The 26,951-nt window shown below is 40.4% G+C and overlaps 2 protein-coding genes across 16 annotated transcripts in view; both read right to left on the bottom strand.

The window, feature by feature from the left end:
• ahctf1 (AT hook containing transcription factor 1) overlaps positions 1-11,117 on the bottom strand; it is a 31,138-nt gene extending 20,021 nt beyond the window's left edge. For 5 of the 8 annotated variants that reach the window (XM_061765837.1, XM_061765842.1, XM_061765844.1 and 2 more), the window contains exons 1-12: positions 10,916-11,117; positions 7,938-8,064; positions 7,638-7,788; positions 5,716-5,818; positions 5,453-5,633; positions 5,155-5,362; positions 3,723-3,839; positions 3,519-3,645; positions 2,556-2,706; positions 1,993-2,125; positions 1,465-1,646; positions 1,272-1,333 (exon numbers count right to left, since the gene is read on the bottom strand). In XM_061765837.1, coding sequence (XP_061621821.1) covers positions 1,272-1,333; positions 1,465-1,646; positions 1,993-2,125; positions 2,556-2,706; positions 3,519-3,645; positions 3,723-3,839; positions 5,155-5,362; positions 5,453-5,633; positions 5,716-5,818; positions 7,638-7,788; positions 7,938-8,058 — 1,536 coding nt within the window. In that variant the 5' untranslated portion in view covers positions 8,059-8,064; positions 10,916-11,117. Of the gene's footprint in view, positions 1-1,271; positions 1,334-1,464; positions 1,647-1,992; positions 2,126-2,555; positions 2,707-3,518; positions 3,646-3,722; positions 3,840-5,154; positions 5,363-5,452; positions 5,634-5,715; positions 5,819-7,637; positions 7,789-7,937; positions 8,065-8,267; positions 8,292-9,795; positions 10,809-10,915 lie in introns of those variants that run through there. The other 3 variants (XM_061765845.1, XM_061765838.1, XM_061765840.1) reach the window with 3 other exon arrangements.
• Positions 11,118-11,870: 753 nt separating this feature from the next.
• On the bottom strand, positions 11,871-24,463 carry si:dkey-127k13.1 (PWWP domain-containing DNA repair factor 3A). 8 transcript variants are annotated; one of them, XM_061765835.1, is made up of 15 exons: positions 24,421-24,463; positions 24,242-24,295; positions 23,880-23,920; positions 23,265-23,395; positions 19,920-20,133; positions 19,626-19,757; positions 19,474-19,544; positions 18,482-18,558; positions 18,329-18,389; positions 18,165-18,240; positions 18,030-18,080; positions 12,888-13,225; positions 12,417-12,641; positions 12,237-12,325; positions 11,871-12,155 (listed from the first exon to the last, which is right to left on the bottom strand). In XM_061765835.1, the coding sequence occupies exons 3-15, from the start codon at positions 23,884-23,886 to the stop codon at positions 12,101-12,103; spliced, it is 1,527 nt and encodes a 508-aa protein (XP_061621819.1). In that variant the 5' UTR covers positions 23,887-23,920; positions 24,242-24,295; positions 24,421-24,463; the 3' UTR covers positions 11,871-12,100. The 8 variants fall into 8 exon arrangements, with proteins under 8 accessions (XP_061621819.1, XP_061621820.1, XP_061621817.1 ...); XM_061765836.1 differs by having other exon boundaries at positions 24,425-24,440; XM_061765833.1 differs by lacking the exon at positions 24,421-24,463 and adding an exon at positions 24,039-24,097 and having other exon boundaries at positions 23,880-23,964; positions 24,242-24,418.
• Positions 24,464-26,951: the final 2,488 nt, after the last annotated feature.

The following is a 26,951-nucleotide window of genomic DNA, read 5'->3' as shown; positions in this document are numbered from 1 at the left end:
TAGGCTCCAGCACGCCCGCGACCCTAGTGAGGAGAAGCGGCTCAGAAAATGGATGGATGGATGGATAATAATAGCTCAAAAACCAGCCATCGAATTATATCGGAATGGACCTAAAATGGCCAATACAAGCACTCAGACACAAGCAGTCCATTCCAGACTCCACACCAGCACTTCTATCCAGCAGTGCCCAGATCAAGCATGCAGAGCCCACGTGATTAAATCAACAGTATCAATTACAGATATTTAAATATAAGCCAAAAATAGTCAATATCCATAGCAAAATAACGTGTGATCGCCAGCACTTGCTGGAATTACAATAAAATCCAGTGACTTTGGGTTTGTAGCGTAGTGTACTCGGGAGAGTGTACGAGCCTAAGGGAGCTTGAACTGGAAATATCCAGTGGCCTACGGAGCAGCGAATTTGCTTAGCAATTTAAGCCGACAGAGGACCGGAGGGGGAAGCCCTGCTGTCAGGGTGGACTAATAATAATAAATTACACTTATATAGAGCTTTTCATGATATTCTAAGACGCTTTACAATTGCACACCATTCATTCCACAATCACAACCTGGTGATAGTAAGCCAATTGTGTAGCCACAGCTCTTCTGGGGCAGTCTGACAGAAGCGTGGCTGCGATTCGGCACCTACGACCCCTCCGACTACCACCAAACATCTAACCACATTCATTGGCAATGTGGGTTTCAGGGATACAACGATGACATGCGCTCAGGCAGGGATACGACTCGACGATCCTCCAGCTGCAGGGCGTACACTTACACCCTCTAACCCACGGCGCCCACACCTAAGACCTAAAGTGAACAGCGAAGATAAACAGCAAAGCCACGACAAAATCTCATCTTCCAACATTATGCTGTACATGATTGCAGTTCTCAAAATCTGTTAATGTATTTTTTTAATTACTGCTGAATAAGTATATAAACTACATTTGTGAATTTTTATTTTATTAATTACATTTTTAAATGTATATTCCAAATGCTGCGCTGAGCCAAATGCAACACAATTTTGATCTGCATACCTGATTGATAAAGTCTATCTAAATCCAATTTATTTATTACATTAATTTTGTTTCAGGGTTTATTATTTAGTTTTAATTTATTATATTCAATAGTAGAATATGCTTGTTTTTAAGTTAAAAGTTAACACTTAAAAGTGTATATTTTTTTGTTTTTATTGGATTTATTGAGTAATCAAGTGAAGTGAAAAAGTTTTATCAGGACATCCCGAGACTCATAAACTATGAGTCACAAACCTCTTTCTGATATCCAGAGCAATTTGAATGGACAATTCCAGAGTTGAATAAACAGGTGGCATCTGTAACAATAAAAACAGTGAAATGAAGTAAAATTATTGTATTTCAATACATACAAAAGAATTATGACCATATAATATCATCAAACAGTGTAGTGAGAACACGCCAGATAAGTAAGAGTGTTGTCACTTACCAAAGTTATATGCGGTTGGGTTAAAGTACTGTTCTGGTGGGGGGAAAGTTAAAGGCAGACCTCTGCTGAGACTGTGATCCTGTACCACCACATCCAGTAGGGTGTGCGGCGAAGCCATTTGTGTCACTGGGTTCAAACACCAAATTGCAAGGTAGGGACAGTTCTGCAAAGACTCGCCCATTCTGTCAAAAATAAATAAATATTGCAATTGTAAATATTTCAATTGAAGTATAGTGTCAGTGAGCTGATGGGTATTGTTGACAATAACAATAATCTTTGAAAAAATTAACACTATCAGAATACATGCACAAACAGACAGGTGTAATATCTTGGATATTTGTTAGCTACTTGAAAGGGGCTAAATAGAAAGACCTTTCAATGTGATGCATATGTTTTTGATATAGCTCTTAGAATAGATTGTTCTGATGTAGTCAATGAGCATAAATCGTGACGACAATCTGAGACACATTACTGCTGTTGCCAACTTCATATAAGTGAATTAAGAATCCACAACAAGCTTTCCTGTACCTGAATGAGTCTGGCATTTGTGCATGGTACCAACGGTTGATGTCAAAAATCCCAATGTAGGTAGATGGCGTTCCCTGTCCGTAGGCCTTGACTTGCCAGCTAAAGATGGCAACGCTGGTGTCTGGCGATGCAACTGAAAAATAGGACGTAGTAAACTTGTGACAATGAAAGAAACAAAACAAACAAAAAAAAGCAGAAACAAACAAACAGTACATTATTACACACCTGTTAATCGGGGAAAAGATTAACTGTTTACACTCTTCTGTTGTTTTCATATTTAATCAATTAGATGTTTGTGGGCCTTTTCTGTAACATGATTGTGCCTCAGTGCACAAAGCAGGGTCCATAAAGGCATGTTTGGGTAAGTTTGGTGAGGGCGGACAACAGAGGCTTCTGACCTCACAAACAGAAAAACTCCTACTGACACACACTACAAAATCTTTAAAATTGAAAGCTATTATAGCAACGGGAAGACCAACTCCATATTTCTTAATTCTATTGTTCTGGTACGTGTAATGGTGCATTGTTTGAAATACTTTTGTCCCTATTATGACCTATCTGACCTTCATTCATGCTGTCATCCCTGTCTGGGTGGGGTCGGAATTTCTCGATGGTCTGGCAGCACAGCAGGCGGGTGTTGATGGTTTGGGCTCTGAGAGGAAAAGCTGCACCACTGAGCTCCTGACTGTAACGCTCCTCACAGTACTCTAAACCCTGAATGGTATATACAGGTAAGGAGGAAGGCAGAGAAGCACAGTGAGTTTTTGTACTTTTCTTAGACAGAAAAGTAGGGCTGCACGATATATTGTTTGAGCATCATCATCGCGATATACGTGTGCGCAACAGTCACATTGCAGGGTACGCTGCGATGTTGGTGTACTGTAATATACAGTGAATCAACTGCAAAATTAAAAGTGCCCAGCAGAGGGACCTGTTTGTACACACGAATAAGATATTTCGCTCTTCAGAATGAAACTACTGTAGGCAAGCACACTGCAGCTCCATGAGTGCACAAGGTGCATTCAGGAACACTGCGTAAATGGGAAGGAACCTTTGTAACAGAATACATAATTGTAAAATATGATTACTAGGAAAATTATTATTTGTATCTGAATAATCATCATGTTTTTGGGATTGAAGGGTGAAAGCTGCAGCTGGGTACTAGTGTGGACTGAATGGGTGGCAACAAGGGGAAAATGAAATGCCAGTATTTTGAGGGATATAGCTCGTCAGCAACATGAAATATTAAAAAAATAATAACTGAACTAGTTTATTTTTGGACCAGTGAAATTAGTTCAAAATTTTCAATTATGAACTATGAAATGAAGTAGTTGATTTTTGGAATTGTGAACTAAAGTTTGAACTAGTTCGTGTAGAAAATGAACTTTCCCAACACTGATCCTGTATTATTTCACACTGCAATATCTATCGCAGGTTTAAAAAAAAACAAAAAAACACAAATCGCAATGTTATTTTTTTCCAATATCGTGCAGCACTACAGACAGAAAAGGTATTATTCTACACACCTCATAGAGGATCTTCCCTGAGGCTAGACACTTCCGCTCACTAAAAGCCATCTGTAGCAGCCTGAGACTGACCATATCTCCCTCTCTGTGTGGGTGTGAAAGAAGTGAGAGGTGATACTGGGTGGATCTAAAACACCAACACAAAGGGTATTCTGCTTGGAAATAGAAATGAATAAGAATAGCCTAATTGTGTGGAAAACTTACTGATCCTGAGAAGACTGGACAGCCCAGAGGTAGCAGCAGTTCCTGGGGTCATTTTCCGGCTCCTGGAAGGTGAAGGCATGGACGGGTACTCTGCCACCATCTAACTGGGAGTGGTATCTACACACACAAGGGAATTTGTAGTTGTATACTTGCTTTTGTAATAAAAATTACACACACAAATAATGTTCACAGATATACCAAAAATAATCACAATTTGTCATTACACAACATGTACATGTACATCACTGCATGTTAATTAAGTGCAGAAATGGCTACCAAGGGGCTGTCAGTTCATATTTAAATTCGGTATGGCAATGGATATGGGATAAAAGTTGTTTTTCAGTCAGTCTGTTTTGGTCTTGACACACTTGTAGAGTCGTTCAGAGGGACGCTCTTATGAGAGTAATTGCTGCCACATTATAGTCAAATGTCCAGCAATGCTAACTGAACCAAAGATGTGCAGAAGAGTAACTAAAACATACTCATCGTCAAAAACAAAAAAATATGCAATGCACTGAAGAAGTGAACCACGATATAATGAGTGATTCATGTATTGTGTTTATTGGTCATGTTTGTCAGCGTGTTCTCATTTTGTATTCCGTAAAAAAATGCCTTTAACCAGATAGATATTTACACTGGGGTTTCAAACGTGTTGCCATTATAGAAACATACACAATAATAAATATTTGCCAAGAAATGAAATAGCGACCAAACACCACTGAACTCTCACGCGGTGTGGAGGGATGTGCAACGAATTTAACTGAGTGGCTGATCTTCAGCAACAAGCTTTGCTGTGTTTCGAAATTTGAATCGCATGTAAACACTCTTGCAATGTAGCAGATGTAGCGGGCAATCAAAAATAATCTTTCACAACAAAAATGTTTCTTGCCACGAAGCAAGATCCAGCCGCCCACCACCAATCCATTCCCATACAGTATATATGGTGTATTCAAATAATACTTACTATATTTATAATTTCAGATGTACCTGCGGCTAAAAAGCAAAGGGTGGAGAGTCTCTGTGACCGAAATTCACGAGTAGAGTCAACGAATCATTGCCAACAGCTTCTCAAAAATCCACATGCTGCCCTTTATTCTCGCCCATTTCCTCTCTCTTCTTTTTTAATATGTATTCCGCATATTCCTTGACAAATGGGCCATGTTTATGGTTTATTAAAAAGTAATACATTGTATGTGCAGCCTCAAAACCTCTTATTTTATTTTTGTGTATATATTGTTTTTAAAAAGGTTTCAGGATGAGAACACCAGAGGAATGCAATTTACCTTTGCAGTGCATCAGTAGTTTAGCGTGGCGCAGAGTCACTGACTAATTGATTTGAGATTGGCCAGTTCACTCACATTCGGTCATCTCGCTCTGTGTGCGGAGGCCCGAGGACTGAAAAAGGCATATTTAGAGAAGAAGAAAGACTCACTCTTTTCTGAGAGACTTCAAGTTCCAAAGCTGCAAGTAGCCATCAGAGAAGCCCACGGCCAGTTGGTTTGTTCTAGGGATGTAGTGCAGTGCTGTGGCTGACACACCACTCGGCCCATTTAGCTGGAGGGAAAGATGTCTCCCCTCTCTGGTGCTCACTTCCCGAAGCTTGGGAATCTCTTTTGGAGTTTTGGTCACTACTTGCAAACCTGTGAAACCCAAACAGATTGAAGATGGGCTTAGAACAACAGGAGAGTACATAGAAGAAATCTGTATCCGTCAACATAGACGCTGCTCACCTGAAGCCTTCAGCTCGCTCTGGTTGCAAGAGAGGTCGTCCAGACAGAGGTCCACTAGCAGAACATGGCCGAGATCCGTTACTACGGCAGCAATCCCAAAGAACCAGCGAAGACTCTGGTGGAGGTGCTGGGTGGAGGTGCTTGCTCCACCATAGCTCACTAACGGTTCTATGGCTGTAATCTAGCGTGGGGGCAACGACACAACCAGAAAATGTCTTATTGTGAGCTGGGATGTCTTCCAGTACAAAGCAGAGGATACTCACTCTGCCTGGAATAACCACAGCTTTGGCCACCCTGGATAGTCCCAAGTCATAAAGACAGAGCACGCTGCCTTCGGTTTCCTCTAAGCCCACCAGCAATCCAGACCTAATAATACAAAATCAAGGACATTAAGATCAGATTTTCAGTACAGTAGATAATACAGTGAACCCACCAAACCCTGCCGCGAAAAGCAAAATAATGTATGAATTGACACCCCCCAAAAAGGGTTTATAATTGGGTAGAGATGGCACGAGAAGGTGGCAAAACACAAAATGGAAGGATCATAAAGCATCAACACATCCATCTAGCATGTATACAATCATGAACCCATGTTACATAAACCATACAGACAAGACCTGGTGCTGCGGCTGCTTGTGTTAGTCGCCATTTTGTTGTTGTTTGGTCGTGCGCGGCTTCTGTCCATAAAACGCGAATCGAATCACACGCAAAGCGCCTCTGTGTTTTTCAGCTGCAGGGACAGGGAGGCTGCTTGCACTCGAAGAAAAGATGAATGTGGCCAAGTACATGGATATCCTGCACGAAAACCTTCTCCAGAGTGCTCAGAACCTCAGACTGGGCCGAAGGTTCACCTTAAAAAAAGACAATGACCCTAAGCACAAAGCTAAATTACCGAAGGAGTGGCTTCAGAACAACTCCGTGACTTTTTGAATGGTCCAGCCAGAGCCCTGACTTAAATCCAATTGAGCATCTCTGGAAAGACCTGAAAATGGCTGCCCACCGACGTTCACCATCCAACCTGACAGAACTGGAGAGGATCTGCAAGGAGGAATGGCAGATGATCCCCAAATCCAGGTGTGGAAAACTTTTTGCATTAGCTCAAACGGGTGCTTCTACTAAATACTGAGCAAAGGGTCTGAATACTTATGCTGTGTTGTATTTCGGCTTTTCTTTTTTAATAAATCTGCCAAAAATTCAACAATTCCGTTTTTTTTTCTGTCAATATGGATGTACATTAATTTGTGTGTGTGTGTGGTGGGGGGGGGGGGGAGTGAACTTAAATGATTTTAGCAAATGGCTGCAATATAAAAAATGAGTGAAAAATTTAAGGGGTTCTGAATACTTTCCGTACCCACTGTAAATAGGTAGAAGGGTTTTCCAGAATTTTGAGGTCAACTTTGGGGGTGCATATTATACATTATTATACACGAGAAATTACGGTAATTGCGCGACAACTTATCAAAAATTATATTCGTTGCCAGCACTTTTAATTATGGATTTTTGCGATTTGTTGTTGCGGCCCTACTTTGGATTTTGGATTAGAGGACCACTAAGAAAACAGGATATTTCAATTGCAGACATAAAAACACCAATGAATTAATCTAACAACAAAACAAAGACTCCATAAGATGGCAGCAAAGTATACTTTTGTTGCTTTTGTGTGAGCATAAAAACAATGCGAGAGAATAGGTTAAAAAAAAAATAACATCTGCAAATATGCAAATTTGTGAACCCCGAACTGTAAGTATGCAAACTATGTAACTATGCACTCCGAAACTTGTGATTTGCTACGGGAACCAAAAGAGCACTCAGAATACACAAGGCTGAACAACAGTGACAGGTCCCTCCTAACTTAGCAGTTAGTGTAACACAGTATGTTGGAGAAACAGAAGAAAACTAATAATGGGAGGAAGATGGCCAAGCTCTTATTATGTAAAGTTATTTTGTTAATAGTAATCACAAAAATAAATGGTGAACCGACGATTTCAAGGCATAGCTAATGTTTTAACTTAGTCCTATAGATGCCATCACAAAATGGGGAATACAATGATCTGCAACAAAATATAATTCATAATAATTATGGTTAATTATAGTCATAAACAAAGACAAGTGACAATGGAGGAAATCAATGTGGGATTAAAAAGTGAAGATGGGGAGAGAGGGGGAAACAGTGAACGCCCCTGACCTTTTGAGCCATCTAAAGTCCCTTGCGGTGAGGATGCTAGGCGGGTGCTCCCCTTCGCTACTGAAGCGGTACGCAGACAGACGTTCTCCGGTCAGTGCGTGGACAAACTCGAGATGGGGCCCACAGGCGAGCCAAGCATGTCCTCCACGACCTTCACGCCCACAGGAAACAAGAATATTTGTCAGGTTTCATTTAAATCAGCATTAAAATAATTTTATTGCCCCATCACTACATTTAAAAAAAGAAAAAGTGCCTCTGCTCAACCAAAATAATACATTGTTTTGAGACAAATGCACTCACCAACAGTAAACCTGCCTTGAAGCAAAGAGTCCTGCGTTATCTCATCCTCTCCAACAGCCTCGAGGGTCACTGCTGGGAAAGGCAGCAGGCTGCTGGTGACCTGTGCTGTTAGCTCATACATGGCTCACTGCAAGAACAACACAGGATATATGTTGAAACATTTGGTATATTTTTTTTTTCTCCAGTATTTGCACTTTATTATTGTATTGTTGTAATTGGTTTGCATCAAGAGTGGTCTGTGGTTAAGACACAATAGGGTTAACTTCTTAACACTCAAATGACCAGTGAGAAAATAATTTGAAACATCCATCCATTCTCTGAGCTGCTTACCCTCAACAAGGGAGTGCTGGAGCCTATCCCAGCTATCATCGGGCAGGAGGCGGCGTACAACCTGAACTGGTTGCCAGCCAATCACAGGGCTAATTTGAAACAGAAAATCCTTAGTGTCTTTGCTGATTCTTTTTTTTCCCTTTACGAAATTATTTATTTGTAGGTCATATGCTTATGTTTGACAGTCCAAAAACAAAAGCCGCATTTTGCTGTACCACCTCAGTTACTACTTCCAAAAGGTGGAAAACTGCAGTCAACTTTGCCCCCTCACTATGTGTCAGTGCTATGTACTATAAAAAACAGTGACACAGAAAGAATGCAGATAAATGCTGGCTTTTACAGGCGGTATGATAGCAGCTTTTGTTTGTTACTCTAACGCAAATACTACGTTACCCATTCCAGTGGATTTCATGTAGGTGTGGCATGTGTCAAACAAGAATGCTAAAAACTGTGTTTTTCCTTCATGTCTGTGTAGACTCTCAGTCATACATCCAGGTCATAGTAATCCAAAAACGTTGAATTGAGACAACGTACTCAACTTTTCAGCAGCAGAAGAAGTAGTGACTTTTACTTTTCTCTGTCGGGGTCATGTTCATGAATTATTTAGGCAGTTATGCTATTGAAAACATGAAATACACCCATCCATCAATTTTCTGAGCCGCTTATCCTCACAAGGGTCGCGCGAGGGAGTGCTGGAGCCTATCCCAGCTATCTTCGGGCAGGAGGCAGGGTACACCCTGAACTGGTTGCCAGCCAATCGCAGGGCACAAATAAACAAACAACTATTCACACTCACATTCACACACACGGGCAATTTTAGAGTCTGCAATTAACCTACCATGCATGTTTTTGGGATGTGGGAGGAAACGGGAGTATCCGGAGAAAACCCACGCAGGCACGGGGAGAACATGCAAACTCCACACAGGCGGGGTTGGGATTTGAACCCCAGTCCTCAGAACTGTGAGGCAGACGCTCTAACCGGTCGCCCACTGTGCCGCCACGTGAAATACAATCAAACATATTACGCTTGGAGTCACAAGCACACATAGAGCTTGTGTAAACCTATTGCTTAAAATCCACAACTTTTCATGTACTTTTTAAGCACAGTTTAGTTTTAACGTATTAGTAAAATAAACTTGCATTTAATGTTTTAACTGTTGTTGTCTACAAATATATAAACAGCACTTGTGACGTCCAGTTTCTATGACTGCAAGTCATTTATGCTAAAACGACACATTTCTTTTCTACAAGTTACATTCGAACCAAATTTACATCCATAAGTCAGTCAGCATACGAGTCTATTAAACAAACAATTTACCAGTTATAGCTGCACAGACTTTAATATCCAACATATGAAGTTTAGGAGGAGTATACCAGCTACCTTAGCTCCTCGGATTCACGTCACCTTATGTAACGAGCATTAATAGACACCCCAAATGATTAGTAAGCGGGAAAGCCTCACGGCAGAAGCAAAACAACCCCACAAAGACGTAGCCGAACACACGAAGTAAGAGAAATGTCACGTCACCTGAAACGTTAGCTCAGTGGCTAACACTGCGGAGCACACACAGAGCGTTTCCGTGGCTAGCATGAGTTGCAAAGTGTAACATTTGTTCTCTGCGTTGCTTTTGCACGGCGTACACATGGCATGTGTCACACACGAGGTGATCGCACTCGTCAGTTGTTTACTCTTTAACGCGACAAAGTTGCCTTTGACTGTGGCGAAGAGGCTACACCGTTATCTGGCAAGGTCACTCACGAATGACAGCGTGCAAATAAAATGACAAAAACACTTGAGCCAGCTACACTCGGACTCCGTGGTGGGGTAGAATGTTAGGTGTATTTGGCGTTTTAATAGGGTTGAACATTGACCTCCTCCGTTCCAAGAGTCAGAACAAAAATCTTTTAGTTTCTATGCCCCGCATATCTGGAACGAACTCCCATAAAACTGTAGATCAGATGAGTTAATTTCAATCAAGGTTAAAAACTCACATTTTCAACATTGCCTTTAGGTAGATTATATTAAACTTGTATGCTCTTTTTATGGGTTTTAAACTTTTAATTCCTATTTCCGTTTTAGTGTCAATGATTTTTTTGATGATTGGTAAATTACGTCTTTTAATTTTCTTTTGTTCTTCTGTTTTTCATGTCTTTGTAAAACACTTGAGTCACCTTGCTGTTGAACTATGCTATACAGATTCTATACAGCTATAAAGATACAGAATACGATTGCCTTATTGCAGAGTAGTTGTGGTAAATAAATGTGCAACTACTTTGATAACGTGTGTTCGTGTAAAATGTGTCCCTTTTTGCAAGAGTTGGGAAAAACACTGCCAATTAATATGACAAATTGCCATGCTCGTTCTAATCTCTTGACCACTAGTTAAAATCAAGTTTTAAGGCAATCGCATGAGACTCGACTCGCCCCAGTTTGAAGGACCTGCAAAAACACTAGCATGTACCACAGCTACCAGATGCATTAGCAGCACGGTGGCTGTTTATCGGCGACGAGTCGTGTTTCCATTTCAATTGTGTGAACCCGGCGAGGACGAAGCTAGGCTCGTCCGGCTAGCTTCTGGATAGCAGTGGAAAACGTGATGCAACACGCCACCCGCTATAAACTGCTACAGACGTTGTCATAACGTTACCTTCCCCACTATTGACGGCTTTTATCGGGATTCGCGAAGGCTTTGTTGTCCTTGACGAATGCGCCGATTGTTGCCCGTCACAATCAGATCGGTACGAATGTTGCTCGGCGCTTCCGATAGATGAACGCTTCCAAGGAACTTCAAGTTTAGCCATCGTCGACCGCCATTTCCAGTGAGGGATTGAATTCTTCTTCGCCGGTATGTTTAGACAAGACGTCGAGATTTGCTTACTGCTGTCCTCTTTTCGTTGGCGGGTGTATTACATTTCGTTCTACACATTGTGAAATCAGGTTATAAATATCCTTCCCATAATTCTGCAGAAAATGGGCAATTCCAAAATAAAAAAAATATTTTCAGGGGATGGAAGTGTTTCTTCTTTAGTTTTGTGAAATAATGCAAGCTTTTGAGGTGTTGCTCTGTTGAGACTACCAGAGCATACAACACACACACACACACACACACACACAGACAGCTTTTTCTTTCTTTCCATATTTATGTGTGGGGTCTGTCACAGATAAAATCCCTGTGTACCGGCCCTAAGACAAAGTCCAGAGTGCGTTGAACCATATATTTCTTTTCTGTTGTCACTTTTTGTAGGTGCCGCAGTCGTGATTACTGTGGAAGTGCGCAGTATGGCGATCACAAAGAAGAGAAAATATGGAGTTTGTCTCCTCTTTGCTGCAGTTTTTGCTTTCTATGTGTGAGACAGCAGGAACTTTAGATTGGCAAAAAACCAACCAACCAATACTATCGATTTGTGAAATTGACCAAATTTGGACATGGGGTTTTGGCCAAATGCCAGCAATTTGTAATGTTGCTGACGTCTCTGTTCATGATCATCCCAAACGTGTTTGATGCAGTTGTCAGTGTTTTTGCAATACTTTTGTCCAGAGAAAGTTTCCTGAACCTCCTGGAGGAAGTACAATTAAAGTACAAGTTAAAATATCACTCAGGGTAAATGAAAGGCATTTATTGCGCAATCCTGGAGTTGATAGGAGCAATTCATGTAAAACAAAGCAGTGGTTAAAAAAAAGAAAAAGTATAAGCAGCTCATTATTTAGTATAAACAGTGATCTGAATTGAAATGTGTATTATTCAGCATCGTTCATGAGGCTGTTGAATCATTCAATTAAATTGCATGCACTCTGGCGTCTGTTGGAATGGAAAAAGTGTCATGTTCGGATGCTAGGATTTCCTCATGCGCAGCTGATCAATCATCAATTCATACTCTTCTCTTTCCCTACAATGACAGAAGGAAATAAATTAATCTTTTCAAAACTTTTTTTTCCCCCCCCTTCAAAAATGTACTTATAGACATTACCTGTTACTCAGACAACGTCCTTTTAGGTATTTCTCTTCTGCCTTTTTTATCGAGACGTTGTCTATGCCAGCAATCGCATATGTGATAGCCTGTAAAAAAAAATTAAGTGTATTATTATTAAAAAAAAACAAAAAAAAAAACACATTTATTCTCTTAATAGGCCACAGCAATATGACTTACCTCAGGAAGAAGTACGTCCAAAACAAATGGTATGCGCTCCATGTATTGGACTGCAGTCTGGCAAGGATCTGTGCTCACAGCAGTCTTATAGAGCTCGTTCAGGTAAGAGTACATCTTGTCTAACTGCGTGTTATCTTCCAGGTAAGTCTCCACTCCAATAAATCTCCTTTTTGAGTTCTGAAAGTAGTTGAGCCATCTCGATTGCGCTTTACCTCGGATCACAGCCTGGGAGAGCAGGGAAATAAGTGTTAGCTCCCTCTGCCAAGTACTAATCGCAGTTCCTAAATTTGCAGGATTACAAAAAACATTCAGTGTCACTGCCACTTATATGGAACAGATAAAAATGTGCTATAGCGTGGGGGATAACAATGAACCATGATTTAGCGAGGGGACACATGTACCCAAAATCTCTCAAGGTTTTGCTGAGAATCCCCAAAATGCATACATTACATCAGCCTGCAACGATCATACCAGCAGGCGTTCTTCCACCATGCGCTGCTTGACGATGAAGTCCACAAGCTTCTCGTTGGCACGGTTGTGGGCAGCTTGGGTCCGGTCTGGCATAAGCCTCTTGACACACTTGTTGGCCTCCTCCTGCTGACCACTATCTTCATTGACATTCACCAAGCGGCCCTCTTCCTCTATCATCAAATCACTGGCAATGGTTAGTTGCTCCGAGGAGGCCTCCTCCTGCTGATCACAGTCTTCATTGTGATCTATCCACTGGTTCTCTTCCTCTATCATCACATCACTAGTGATGGTTAGTTGCTCCGAGGAGGCCTTTGGGTACTTTCTCCTCACTGGATAACCTGAACGAGGGTGAGACTCATCAGGACCACAGCTACAGGAACTGACACTCACCAGACATTAAGTATACCTACACAATCTAATCACATCCAATACAAGAGCTGAATCAAAAAGTCTAGATGTTTTTATTGATACAATCATGTTGTATACAACTTCACACAACATAGCTTGGGAAATGAGAGGGAATAAAATTCTACACCTCAGGCATGCTAAATGCCAATGTGAAGGGATCTTTGCTCCCTCCTCTGTGGAGTCTAACCACAACTTTATCCACCTTGACACCACCAACAGCCCCCTGGTGGCACAGCAGGTGGCCAACTTAAGGACTGACAGTTTGGTGTCAAGACATCGGTGTCAAATGTATGGCCCGTCGGCCAGAACCGGCCCGTGGGAATAGAGAATTCACTGCTATTTTTCAATAAAGGGAAGTCTTTAATTTTGTCCACTGACAACACCTTACCAAAGTCGTATACAAATAAAGGCTGGTCACTGTGGACTCACCGCACTGCTCCAGAATTGGTTAAATCGGTGTCACATGGTTTATGGTCACAGTGTTGTTACTAAGCGTCTCCATTTCCCCCATAGGCATACGGCTAACTGCTGTGGTTTTGCCCAGTTTTTGCCATTATATAAGTGGATTTCTCCCCCCCCAAAATAGTTTGTTGTGTAGCTGTAGGCTGTTCCACTCATTTTGATGAGGGCGTGCCTTAATGTCACTATGTTTTAGTTTGCATTCCCACCCAACCGGATGTTGTCATTATGTCGTGGCGTTTGCATTACCATCCAACCGGATGTTCAACTCGACAAGGGAGACGAATCTTACAAGCCGACATGGAACTCATGCTATCTGCCTCTCATGTGAACACTAGCTGCACAGTAAAATGTAAGGAGCTGACGCTGGGAGCACACAACTGTGGTGTTACGTGTCACGAGCTTGATAAATTCCACACAGTGGAAAGTGTACACACCGTCATCGCACCGCCTCATGAGCACTCCCCCACACTGTAAAACATGAGATGCTTGCTCAACTTAAAAACTAAGTAACAATTTATACTTATATTTGCATATTCATCTCTACTTAGCTAAATAACTCTTGTAGCATATACTCAAGACTAGCTGAATTGAAATACCTTCAAAATATCTGTGGAAATAGTTACATCTTTTCTTTTTAAACTTTGAGCCAACAATAATTTTTTTTTTTTTTTTTTAAACGGCAAGCGGCCAGTGGCTAGGGTCCTAAAGATAGCTGTGCAGCGCCAGTTGTATTGTTTTGGAAAAAAATATATATTATTAATAATAAAAACTATATTCATATATAAAAAAATGTATGCTGTATGCACTATAGGGATATCCTAATACTACTACTTATTTAAAATGTGAATTTCATATAGTTTACATATTTATTTGTATTTATGTGAATGTGTTGCTATTGTTTAAACTACAGTTCATACGCAAATGTTAAAATAAAACAGTTTTGAAATGGGCATGAAGTTTTGGCTGGTGATTAGCATTCCAGACAATTTTCATCATGCATGACAAGTGTTGATCAGGTACGCATTTTGTTAATTCATTATTGTTTAGCCATGATTTCAACTACAAATTTTCCAGTGTTTTATGTGTACAATATTCATATATATGTTATGCATCCATGTATGGTCATGCTGTATCTCCACCAAAAAAAGCCTCTCTCAATCCTATTGAACATTTCTGGCCAAGAGCATGCGCGAGCAAGGCGGCCTACAAACCTGGCTCACACCAGTTCTGTCAGTAGGAAAGGGTCAAAATTCCTGCCAACCATTGTAAGATGCTTGTTGATCCAGTTTAAGTTATACAATGGTACCATATACTAATTTATGTCAACGTCTGACTTCGAAAAATGTACTGAAAAATTCCAAATTTTTCTGACATTTAGCAAATAGAAATACATTTTGTAATCCTAACTGACCTAAAACAGGAAAAAAAGAAAAAAAAAGTCTTTGGGTACGTAAAGTATACATACCCCCTTAAGTTTTTCACTTTTTTATATTGCAGCCATTTGCTAAAGCCATTTAAGTTCATTGTTTTCCTCATTAGCACCCCATATTGACAGGAAAAAAAAACGCAATTGTTGAAATTTTTTCATATTTATTAAAAAAGAAAAACTGAAATATCACACAGCCATAAGTATTCAGACCCTTTGCTCAGTATTTAGTAGGATCACTCTTTTAAGAAAATACAGCAATGAGTCTTTTTGTGAACGATGCAAGTTTTTCATACCTGGATTTGGGGATCCTCTGCCATTCCTCCTTGCAGATCAGGTCAGGTTGGATAGTGAACGTTGGTGGGCAGCCAGTTTCAGGTCTTTCCAGAGATGCTCAATTGGATTTAAGAAAGGGCTCTGGCTGGGCCATTCAAAAACAGTCACGGAGTTGTTCTGAAGCCACTCCTTCAGTATTTTAGCTTTGTGCTTAGGGTCATTGTCTTTTTTGAAGGTGAACCTTCGGCCCAGTCTGAGGTTCTGAGCACTCTGGAGGTTTTCGTCCAGGATATCCCTTTACTTGGCCGCATTAATCTTTTCTTCGACTGCAACCAGTCTCCCTGTCCCTGCAGCTGAAAAACACACCCACAGCATGATGCTGCCACCACCATGCTTCACTGTTGAGACTGTATTGGACAGGTGATGAGCAGTGCCTGGTTTTCTCCACACATGCCACTTAGAATAAAGGCCAACAATTTCTATCTTGGTCTCATCAGACCAGATAATCTTATTTCCCACCATCTTGGAGTCCTGCAGGTAAGTTTTAGAATCAGAGTCATCTTTATTTTGCCAAGTATGTCCAAAAAACACACAAGGAATTTGTCTCCGGTAGTTGGAGCTGCTCCAGTACGACAACAGACAATACTTTTATATGCTACAAGAGTTACAACAGACAGAGAATACTTTTGAGATATAAAGACATTGAGAAAAACAGTCCCTGAGCAATAAAAGGTTGCTGGTACTTCATGTGTCTTGCATTGAGGAGAGGCTTCTGTCGAGCTACTCTGCAATAAAGACCAGACTGGTGGAGGGTTGCAGTGATGGTTGACTTACTAGAACTTACTCCCATCTCCCAACTGCATCTCTGGAGCTCAGCCACAGTGATCTTTGGGTTCTTCTTTACCTCTTTCACCAAGGCTCTTCTCCCCCAATTGCTCAGTTTGCCCGGACGGCCAGCTCGAGGAAGGGTTCTGATCGTCCAAAACATCTTCCATTTCAGGATTATGGAGGCCACTGTACTCTTAGCAACCTTAAGTGACCTTTTGTAACCTTGGCCAGATCTGTGCCTTGCCACAATTCTGTCTCTGAGGTCTTCAGGCAGTTCCTTTGACCTCATGATTCTCATTTGATCTGACATGCACTGTGAGCTGTAAGGTCTTATATAGACAGGGGTTTGGCTTTCCTAATGAAGTCCAATCAGTATAATCAAACGCAGCTGGACTCCAATGAAGGTGTAGAACCATTTTAAGGACGATCAGAAGAAATGGACAGCACCCGAGTTAAATATGAGTGTCACAGCAAAGGGTCTGAGTACTTATGGCTGTGTGATATTTCAGTTTTTCTTTTTTAATAAATCAGCAAAAATTTCAACAATTACATTTTTTTCCTGTCAATATGGGGTGCTGAGGGTACATTAATGAGGAAAAAATTAACTTAAAACAATTCTAACAAATGGCTGCAATATAACAAAGAGTGAAAAACTTAAGGGGGTCTGAAAACTTTCCGTACCCACTGTATGTAAACTACTAGGCTTTACACGATCAGGATTTTTGGGGCCGATCAGAGTTTAAAAAAAAAAACGATAACCGATCAGATCATATGATGGAGGAATGTGTCTATTTAAATGACCTGTTCATTTACTGTATATACTTGTGTACTTAATTGCTCAAAAAATTATGTTTAGAATAAAGGTTGGAAATCACTGCTCCAGTCAGATCGTGTATTCTAATCAGTCAGGTCAAACCAACATTAAAACATGACAGAAATAATGGGTGCTAACTTACTATAATTAAATTACTTTATTTTTAATTAAATTACTTCCCCCACACTGAAACTTTAGAGCATGATTCGACAGAACGGCGGCATGTTTACGCACAACTGTTCGTGCTACCACTAGCTTGCTAGGCTGCATAACGTTTTGTTGCCTGCTTGCGAGCCGTATCGTATTAAAAGTACGGGAACATACGTCAAGCAAGCCTTAAACGAACTTCCTCTCTTCTCCTCTCCTGAGCACCGGTGACCACCAACACACGTTTTTCCCCCATTTTGTTCTTACAAACACACGGCGCAATCCATTATTGTTGTCGTCGCCATGGTAACGAGTGTATCCGGTCACGTTTTAGTTGACGAGCAAGCCCAGTGATCGGAAAAACGGGATGCGGTGGTATCGGAATACAAGATTTTATTGCAGTAGTCTGCCATAGGGCAATCGTGAAAACATTTGTCCTGTGGTCTGATCCGGGCATTACGTGTTGTCTGACTCAGACATTTTTTAAAATAACTATGACTGTCATATATTTACAGGACTGCGCCAAAAGACAAACGACAACGCTAAAAATAAACTAGCTTTTGGATTCAAATATACTGTGTACGATGGCGACGCGGAGTAAATGTCTTTTGCGGAGACGATCAATTGGCGAATGATGACATTAAAGCTGATCAGCATAAAATGCTAATTATCGGCAGATACCGATAAGGCCGATAAAATCTTTGTAGTCTATAAAGTACTGGTTCAAGAATTCACTTTCTTTTGTACCATGCTCAGTGTGTGTGTGTGTGATTGAACTCACTCATGCCGTGAGCAAAGTACTCAAGGAAGGAGCCAGAAAAGGAGCCACAAGCTAGAAAGAGAAAAATAACATACTAGAGTGTCATCTATGGAAATGTTGATAAAAATAAAAATCACTAAATAGAAACACAGTTACCAATGCATATTGTGTAGTCCTTTATCAGCTCCAAGGACCACTGCATCACAGTGGCATATTCTTCTTTGGCTTCACTCTAGGACAAAGTCAGGATGAGAAACATTTGACACCAGTGTGGATGCAAATAAATAATGTTTATTACAGCTTTGTGATAATTTTCTTACTGCCAGCTCATTAGCTCCTTCACAGTCAAACGGCTTCAGGGATTTCAGAGCCACAATAACCCTTTAACAACATTACATATTAAAATCAACATTAGGCTTCTGACACACAAGAGGGATTAACCACAAAATTACAGTAATAACATAACTTGCTACCCTCTTTTTTGTCCAATCTTCAGATCATCGATGAAAATGATGCTGGCCTTTTTTGCCTTACAATTAACTCGTTTCACCTGCAGAAAAAAATACTGGCAGTCAGGGATGTATACTCTATCATTATAGCAGACATTAGACAAGGTTTTTGAGAGTTTATTCTACTTTGAACTACCAATCAGGTTATTTACTGGCTGGCCAAGTTATTTTATCACATTTAGATATATAGCCCAAAAGTAAGGGGAACTACTGGGGAGAAGTGTGGAGGGGGGAAATCTGGAGGAACCAGCTGTGGTGACTTGTTGAGGTGGCCGCGGCCACTCACAGCACATCTTCGCCGGACGCAAGCACGCAGACAACCCGCTGAAATGGATTGAGGTGGGAGGAGCCTATCAATGTGACGCAAATTAAGCAAATGCGAGTTCAGTGTGTATAAATAACTCCGCAATCAAACTCTTACGAGGCACTCAGCTCTGAATGTTTGCGTCTAAGGCAGTGATATTCAACCTTTATTTGGCCAAGGCACATATTTTAGATTTGAAAAATCTCACGGCACACCTACAAACTAAAACGCTACAGAAAATTTATACACTGGTCAACTCTGTACATTCTGCGATCTAATAGAAAAGTATTTATTTGTTCTGTTACTACATCACTGGCATGGATAGATGAGCAAAGGTCCAATATTTTTGTAAAGAATAATTTTCTGACCAATTTAGTGAAATTTGATAATTTCCTGCAGCACACTAATGGGGCAGAGCAAACTGGTGTGGCAATCACTGATTTAAGGAAGTGATGTCACTATGAATGGTTGGCCACCTCAAGCTTCTATGCAAGCAGAGGCCTTGATATAGACCAATCAGAGCTAAGTTGTTTCCCATATTTTAATTGGGGAAGATGAGCAACCCAATCAGAGCAAAGCTCATGTATATGTCGCATACCGAGGCCTTTAGGAGGAAACATGACATACAAATGATCCACGTTTCTGCACTTACCAGTGCAGGCCATATAGGAAAGCGTCTAAATTTACACCACACGAACACTCCCTCTGTGATAGATAGCGGCCCTGGAAGACATTCCGTTTACAAGGTAAACAATGAAGTTCATTTACAGTCCATACAGACACTGCCAATCCTATAAATCTTACTCGTCTGCATCAAAAAACTTGGTAGCTCCTCTTCATCAACACTCTCCTCATCCTCTAGGAAAGAAACTGGAGACAACTGTTCCTTGTGGTCACTTATTTCAATAGACAGATCTGACGACAGCAAAGACTCGTCTTGTTGCAGGTTGAGATGATGACATGGAAAAGACAGAAGCAGACCAAAATATAATGTAAGCATTAATTACCTTAAAAGAAGCTTAACAAAGATGGATTGATGACTTGAATTACCCTATGCCTGATTTTGAGACCATCCATATTGCGACAGATCTGTATTACCTTCTTCCAGTTCAAATGTTGGTCGTGAGGGTTCAGATGACGAAGCAGTGACCGTCCCTTTTTTCTGTTTCTTGGAACAGCGGCGTTTAGCTGGAGAACAAGTGGTTTGGATCAGCGGTAGTCTTTTTCTAAGTTGTCTGGGTTTGGCAACCTCGATGCTCCTCTTCCTGCTCTGAGACCTTGACATGTAGCGTGGTGACTCTACCTCTGACGGCTGTGGCACGACAAATGTTGGGAGAAATAGGGGTTAAGGTTATTTAATCATTTCAGGCAAATATAGTGCACATAAGGAATGAACGTAGCATTTCTCCATTCCACTTGTGACCTCAACAAGCATACCACTGAGCATTAAGAAACATCATCACTGATATGCAGACAACTAGTAGATGTTGAAAACAAACCTAATCTTTTTAAGAAGCCACTTTCACTCTTTGAATAAAGGCACCGATTTCAATGCACTTTTCTTAGCCTGAGGTCAGAAATTTCAGACTTGATGCTTTAGTCAAAGGGCATGGCGGATGGCGCCCTCTGCCCCAAGTTGCCAAAGAAGCAGCAAAGTGAGCATGCCTATTAGTAGTGCAAAACAATTCTTTAGGCTTGAGAATCCTTCCTAGCAACAAAGTAAAAAAAGTATTTTCATTGATTACATAAAAGGATCAATGTGCAAACTGGATGTGTATTGCTAAGAAATGCAGAGTTGCCAACCTATAAACTTTCAGTTCCAGAACAATTTGTCCAAATTTGTCGGAATTTCCATATTTTGTCAGGAATATTTCCGTGCAAGTCATAACAATAATCATTAATAAATTACGGCTTCAATATTTGTCATTTTAATGTTTTTATTACATCAACCTTGTAATGGTGGACGCAGTTGCAGCCTGAATCAATGTGCCAGCATATAAAATTTCAACGTTCCATCATCAAAAATATCTGTGTCCATAGATTAATTTACCTTTGCCAATTCCGTTTTTAACCCTGGTAACAAAAAAAAAAAGTCTATTAAGGCAGATTAATTACATCTCAAACATCAAAATTAAAACTCAGCAGTTTATTTAACAAACAAAAAACATTGCTCATCGACTGAACTGGATAGTTTATGTATGGACAATAGTTTTGGTTTCTATTCTTGACATTCTTGATATAGAAGTACATGTAAAAAGAACATTTTTTATTGTCTTCTCTTGTATGCCATTTATGTTACATATTTATATTTCCTATATCCACAACTGCTGCCGTTGTGGGACTAACAAACTTATCTTATAGTACACATTTATTAATGATAATATATTTTTGACCTGCCGACATTCTGAAGTGAAGTGCGCACATCCTGTGCGGACGTGTATTATTTTACATTTATATACACATTGATTGGCCTGTTATTTAATTTGTTGTTCAAAGTTAGTTACTCTCGTTCCAGTCAGACCTATATGACAAGTATATTGTTTCACCAAATCACTTATTTCAATGTTTTGCGACTGCTTGTAATGATAGCTGACCAATTAGCATGCGTCTTTGCATATCCACTTCTCGTCCTCCCTTTGTGACACTTTTGTAAGCAGCATGGTAAGAAGTGGAGCTTATTCGCTTCCATGGAGGATATTATCAGTAATTTAAAATGCGTTGACACCGGACGCAAAGAGAACTTGCGCCTTGGTGGCTTGGCGGTGTAGTAAAAATAGCGTGCACCAAGCAGCTATTCAATGTGGATGTGACGGTAATGTCAGACGCTGGATTTACCCCGCAATATCTGGAACAATCAGTGTTACGTCTGTAACGCGTCAACGTTCATTGATTTCCGTAACAAAATTTGGAAGTTCATTTGGCAGCTCTGCAAATGTAGAATGCATATGCACACTGGCTATCCCGCCAATGTAGAGCAGTGCTAAAAGATTTGTGTACAGAATCAGTACACAGTGCAACAGCAGGTGGTGGACAATAGCAGTAGCAAGCAATCAGGTAAACTGGAAACATGGCAAAGTAGGGCTTCCCCAACTGTGGGCGAGGATGCAAAATGGGCAATATTTCCTGTTAAAAGGAGAGTTTGCAGTTAAAAAAAAATAAAATAAAAAAAAAACAACACTTTTTGTCATCTCGGTTAAAACTATGACCTGACAGTAGAATATTATTGAAATGATCTTTTGAAAACTCAGCCCTCTCAGGCCCCATCTAATGTTTCTAATTTATTAATATTTTACAACTGGGTAAGCCGCAACAAAATATCTTATTATTACCTACCCCTAATCAGAGACTGTATAAACAGGAGGTGTGACCAATTATTGTTATTATTATCATCTGTCAATCATTTGCACTGGCAGCCTTGTGGGGGTACACAGTAGCCTTGCACAAAAGGACACTATAATAGTTTCTTGACTTGATTATTTAACTCCAGTTAGCAACAAAAAATAATAAGAAATAATACAACAGCTCTCTACTCATTATTTGTTTAACCAAGTAAGGCAATTGAGAAACTAACGTGCCATGGCACACTGGTCGGGAGTCACTGGTTTAATGAGTTTGGGTCCTGGAGGAGGAACCAATTTACGTAATGTCACAAACAATATGTACACTGAACAAAAATATAAACGCAACACTTGTTTTTGCTTCCATTTTTCGTGAGCCGGACTCAAAAGATCTAAAACTTTTTCTACGTACACAAAAGGTCATTTCCCTCAAAAATCTGTGTTAGTGAGCATTTCTCCTTTGTCGAGATAATCCATCCCAGCTCACAGGTATGACGTATCAAGATGCTGATTAGACAGCATGATTATTGCACAGGTGTGCCTTAGGCTGGCCACAATAAAAGGCCACTCTGAAAAGTGCAGCTTTGCTTTATTGTGGGGGTCAGAAAACCAGTCAGTATCTGCTGTGACCACCATTTGCCTCATGAAGTGCAACACATCTCTTTCGCATAGAGTTGATCAGGTTGTTGATTGTGGCCTCTGGAATGTTGGTCCACTTCTCTTCAATGGCTGTGCGAAGTTGCTGGATATTGGCAGGAAATGGAACACGGTATCGTATACGCCGATCCAGAGCATCCCAAACATGCTCAATGGGTGACATTACCGGGGAGTATGTTGGCCATGCAAGAACTGGGATGTTTTCAGCTTCCAGGAATTGTGTACAGATCCTTGCAACATGGGGCCGTGCATTATCATGCTGCAACATGAGGTGATGGTCGTGAATGAATGGCACAACAGTGGACCTCAGGATCTCGTCCCGGTATCTCTGTGCATTCAAAATGCCATGCATAAAACACCTATGTTCGTTGCCCAAACCATAACCCCACTGCCACCATGGGCCGATCCACAACGTTGACATCAGCAAACCGCTCACCCACACACATACCTTATCTTGACCATCCTCTGCTTCAGAGCATGTGGCGCAAATGTTGAGCAGGCGACCCTTGTGCAAAGGTGTGGATGTGTGGGAGGGTTCTGGTGTTTTTTGGGGCAGTCTCCTGCGTCTTTTTGGGGTGCCTTGTAAGAAACAAACAGTGAAACGACTGTCAGTGTGGAAATCACTGCCCGACACAGGAATCGTTTCTTCTGTAGCCGGCCGGGGGAGAAATAGGGTTGGGGTTCCCTTTTTGTCTTGTCTTAATAGGTTCCTCTTTTCATGTTTTCCTTTGTCTACCTGAAATGTCACAACATGTTTTGTGTGGGTTTCATGAACCATTATAGAAAGCCGTTTGAGGATATATTCGATACCCTTGATATCCCCGATTTTAGGGTTGTACTCCTAAGCCAAAAGTCACACCAGTGGCACCAACGTTACTAAGACGCAGTCGTTCATCTAGTGGGCTAAATTTATTTACTAGTGAGGACAAACAGCGTCCTAGTACATGGACCTTAAGCTTGTTATGAAGGCTGTCGAATAAATGTTCAAACGGCTTCCGGTAAACCTTAAACGAATAGCTCATAGTACAACAACAACAACAAAAACGCAAGATGACATAGCTACCTTTCATTCTCGTATATCTGCCGATCTCCTCACTGCTGAGACTGATTTCGTCCACATGAGGAACACAGACAGAAGGGTGGAATCACTTTGACAGAACGAATAAATACAAATGTACATTTCGGTTCAACGGAACAACAGAACAGAACAACAACAGCATACCGTATTTTTTTGACTTGGTTCCTACGACATTGTCGCACCGGAGGAAATTTCTATCACATCTAACAAACAAATATGTCACACGTGCAGGGAGATATCCTTTGTCATGCGAACATAAAATACAGCCACACAATAGCATGTGTTGCAACTAGCCGCCCGTAGCTTTAGCTAGTATCAAGTGACAAGCCAAACACAGTGAAACTCACGATTAGTTACAAAGCGAACCTTCCGGTGGTTAGTCCGGTTTCACCGCTAACTTCCTGTTGGATTCAAATAGGAACAGATTCATTTGCTTTAAATATTTAATTACGCTATTAAAAATACAGTAAAAACATTTACTATAAGTTACATTAAGGCAATTGCGGATTGTAACTCTCATGCTAACCCACTATGTAGCCCCCTGGCGTCAAAGGGCACCACGTCACATGACCTCAGCGACACAGGCTGTGGGGCCACAGATATGAAGAAAAGACTCGATACGCCAGCGCTATGTAGCCATAGATAAACGTGTATAACGCAAAAGTAGTTATTTATCTCTATGAGGGGTGTAGACCTGCTAAACGACGTGCCTACGTGCCGGCCATTTTGACAGGGGCGATGTTCCCATCAAACAAAATGCATGGACATCGAAATGAAGTCATAATTCTCCAAAATGTGAACAACTGTATGTTTTGTAAATAAGTATGTAATTTGATAATTGTGTATTAATCTTTTTTTTTTTTTTTTTTTTTTTTTTACTTAATGCCGTAAATTGTGAGATGCCCAACTTATTTTCAATGTTCCTGCAGTGACAATTCTATTCTATTTCTCAGAGAACACATCAACTTCAATTTAAAGTAACTGCTGTTGCTAATTTTGTGAGCTAGAGGTCACACTGACACCACATTTAATTTCTGTTAAAATGCAGAACTATTTTAAGACACTAAATATTGCAAAATGTCAGCGAACAGCTTTAAACCTTTTTGAACTGATTCGTTCAAAGAGGTTGGTTTGGTGGAACCCTTTTGTTTGTTCATGCACTGCCACTGCGTATTAAGTGTACCCTCTTTCTGAATACTGTAATTCCCACTTTTGTTTGACTGCATGGAATGAGTCAATTGAGGTTGTCAAGATCTTCACATGGATGTGGAAATTTATGTGAATTTAAATGATTTATAGAGCTTAACAAGTTGTTTTACATAGGCACATATATAGATCCACCATTATCTGTAAGTTACACATGTGTAAATGAAAGTGATTCATACCATTGTTGGAATTGCACAATTTTTTTTTGTTGAGAGATTTCAGATGGTTTTTCAACATGATTTGCAGCAAGGTAATAATCAATAAATGTGAATACTTTCAGACTGTACTTGTAATTATTTGCACCAAAACAATGGGTGAAATTTTGAAATAGGTATTATTATAGATTTTTAGGCCAGTAAGGCCACGAATTCACTGGTCCGACCCACTTGAGATAAAATTGAGGTGAATGTTGCCCCTGAACTGAATGACACAATTGCAATTTTTGCTAAAAACAAGCTTCGGTAAGGTGCAGTAGCACAAGACTATCTGTAGAGAGCAGTGTCGAACCATTAAAGATGCACAAGTACCACCTAAAAAAACACTATTTAGCTTTCTCAGTACCACCATAACGAGCAACATTAAAATACAGTAACAGTAAAGTGCTAATCAAAAACCAGAAAGAGGTTTTATTCCTAAAAAGTATTTTTAATATTATTGTAAGCCACTGTAACTCTATGCACCGCATAAACATTAACACTTTATGTTGAAAAAAAAGTACAATGCTTAAATATATATATAAAAAACTGTTAAATATTAAATGCAACTTAAAAATTAAATACAACTGAATTGTACTTAAAAAATGTACTGTACTTGAAAAGTAAAGAAAATGTACAGGCTTTATGCATAGCTACAAGCTTCATCCTAATATGGTATGTTTGATTGTACAGTATGTCATGCTTTAAATGTTCCTTTTATTTGTATTTAATTAAGTGATTCTCTTGCGTAACACTAGAGGGAGCTGTAACGGTGCCAGAGGAAGTCACCAAAAATAGAAAGAAGATGAGTTATGTAAACAAACTCACAGCAATGGCGGTGATTGCAAAGTGAGGAATAAAAGAAACATTTGTGTGGAGTGTTTTTTTTTTCCCATTGTTGTTGTTGGCAGTGTTGGCACACACTCACGCGATAACTGGCACAACTGCGCCATCGTTTCAGGAAAGATGTGTAGGTGTTGTACACATGGAAACGTGATGGCAGCGTTTTGAGATGTAGCCACTCTGGTACCAGGTTTTTAAAAAATGACCGGATTCAAGCTCCCAAAATGCCAGCTATGTGTAGAGGAAATTCAAAAATGGTAAAAATCTTTTGCAGATACACTGAAATGTGTTTCTGTGTGGACGCGGCCTAAGAAGCAAATGGCTCTTATTTCCATCCATACATTTTCCGTCAATTCTCCAGTATGCTACCTCTGCTTTCAAAGCAAACCGTCCCGGATACAGTAATTTGTGACACTAAACCTTTCCAGCCATGTCACAAAATAGTAAAAGGAATCAAACCTACAAAGTTATATTGGATATACTGTAACAGCGGATTCAGATTCTGACTTCACAGGTCTGATTCCTTCTACTGGAATGGAGATATTGCTGGAGATGAACATTTGAGGCACATTATTACTGATATGCAGAGAACTAGTAGTTGAAAACAAAGCTACTCTTTTTCTTTAGCAGCCACTTTTGCCATTTTAGGAAGTCAACCACTTTGATTTCGAGGGGCTTTCCTAGGGGAGGTGTGAATTATTAGCCTTCCCAGTGTTATGGAATCTAGCGTTTTAGTCAAGGGGCATGGCACCCTCTGCCCCAAGTTCTCAAGGAAGCAAACAAAGTGAGTATGACAGGTGGAAAAAAAATCTGT

This window comes from Phyllopteryx taeniolatus, chromosome 2 (assembly GCF_024500385.1).
Source record: "Phyllopteryx taeniolatus isolate TA_2022b chromosome 2, UOR_Ptae_1.2, whole genome shotgun sequence".
In the NCBI taxonomy this organism is placed as follows: Eukaryota; Metazoa; Chordata; class Actinopteri; order Syngnathiformes; family Syngnathidae; genus Phyllopteryx; species Phyllopteryx taeniolatus.
Note: the sequence above shows the minus strand (reverse complement) of the source record. Positions and strands in the feature narration are given on the sequence as shown.

Coding starts and splice junctions, on each gene's coding strand:
- si:dkey-127k13.1 (XM_061765835.1), bottom strand. Junction 18,559..19,473: donor TTCCTATATGGCCTGCACTG/GTAAGTGCAGAA, acceptor TTTTTTCTGCAG/GTGAAACGAGTTAATTGTAA. Junction 12,326..12,416: donor TGGACGTACTTCTTCCTGAG/GTAAGTCATATT, acceptor TTTTTTTTACAG/GCTATCACATATGCGATTGC.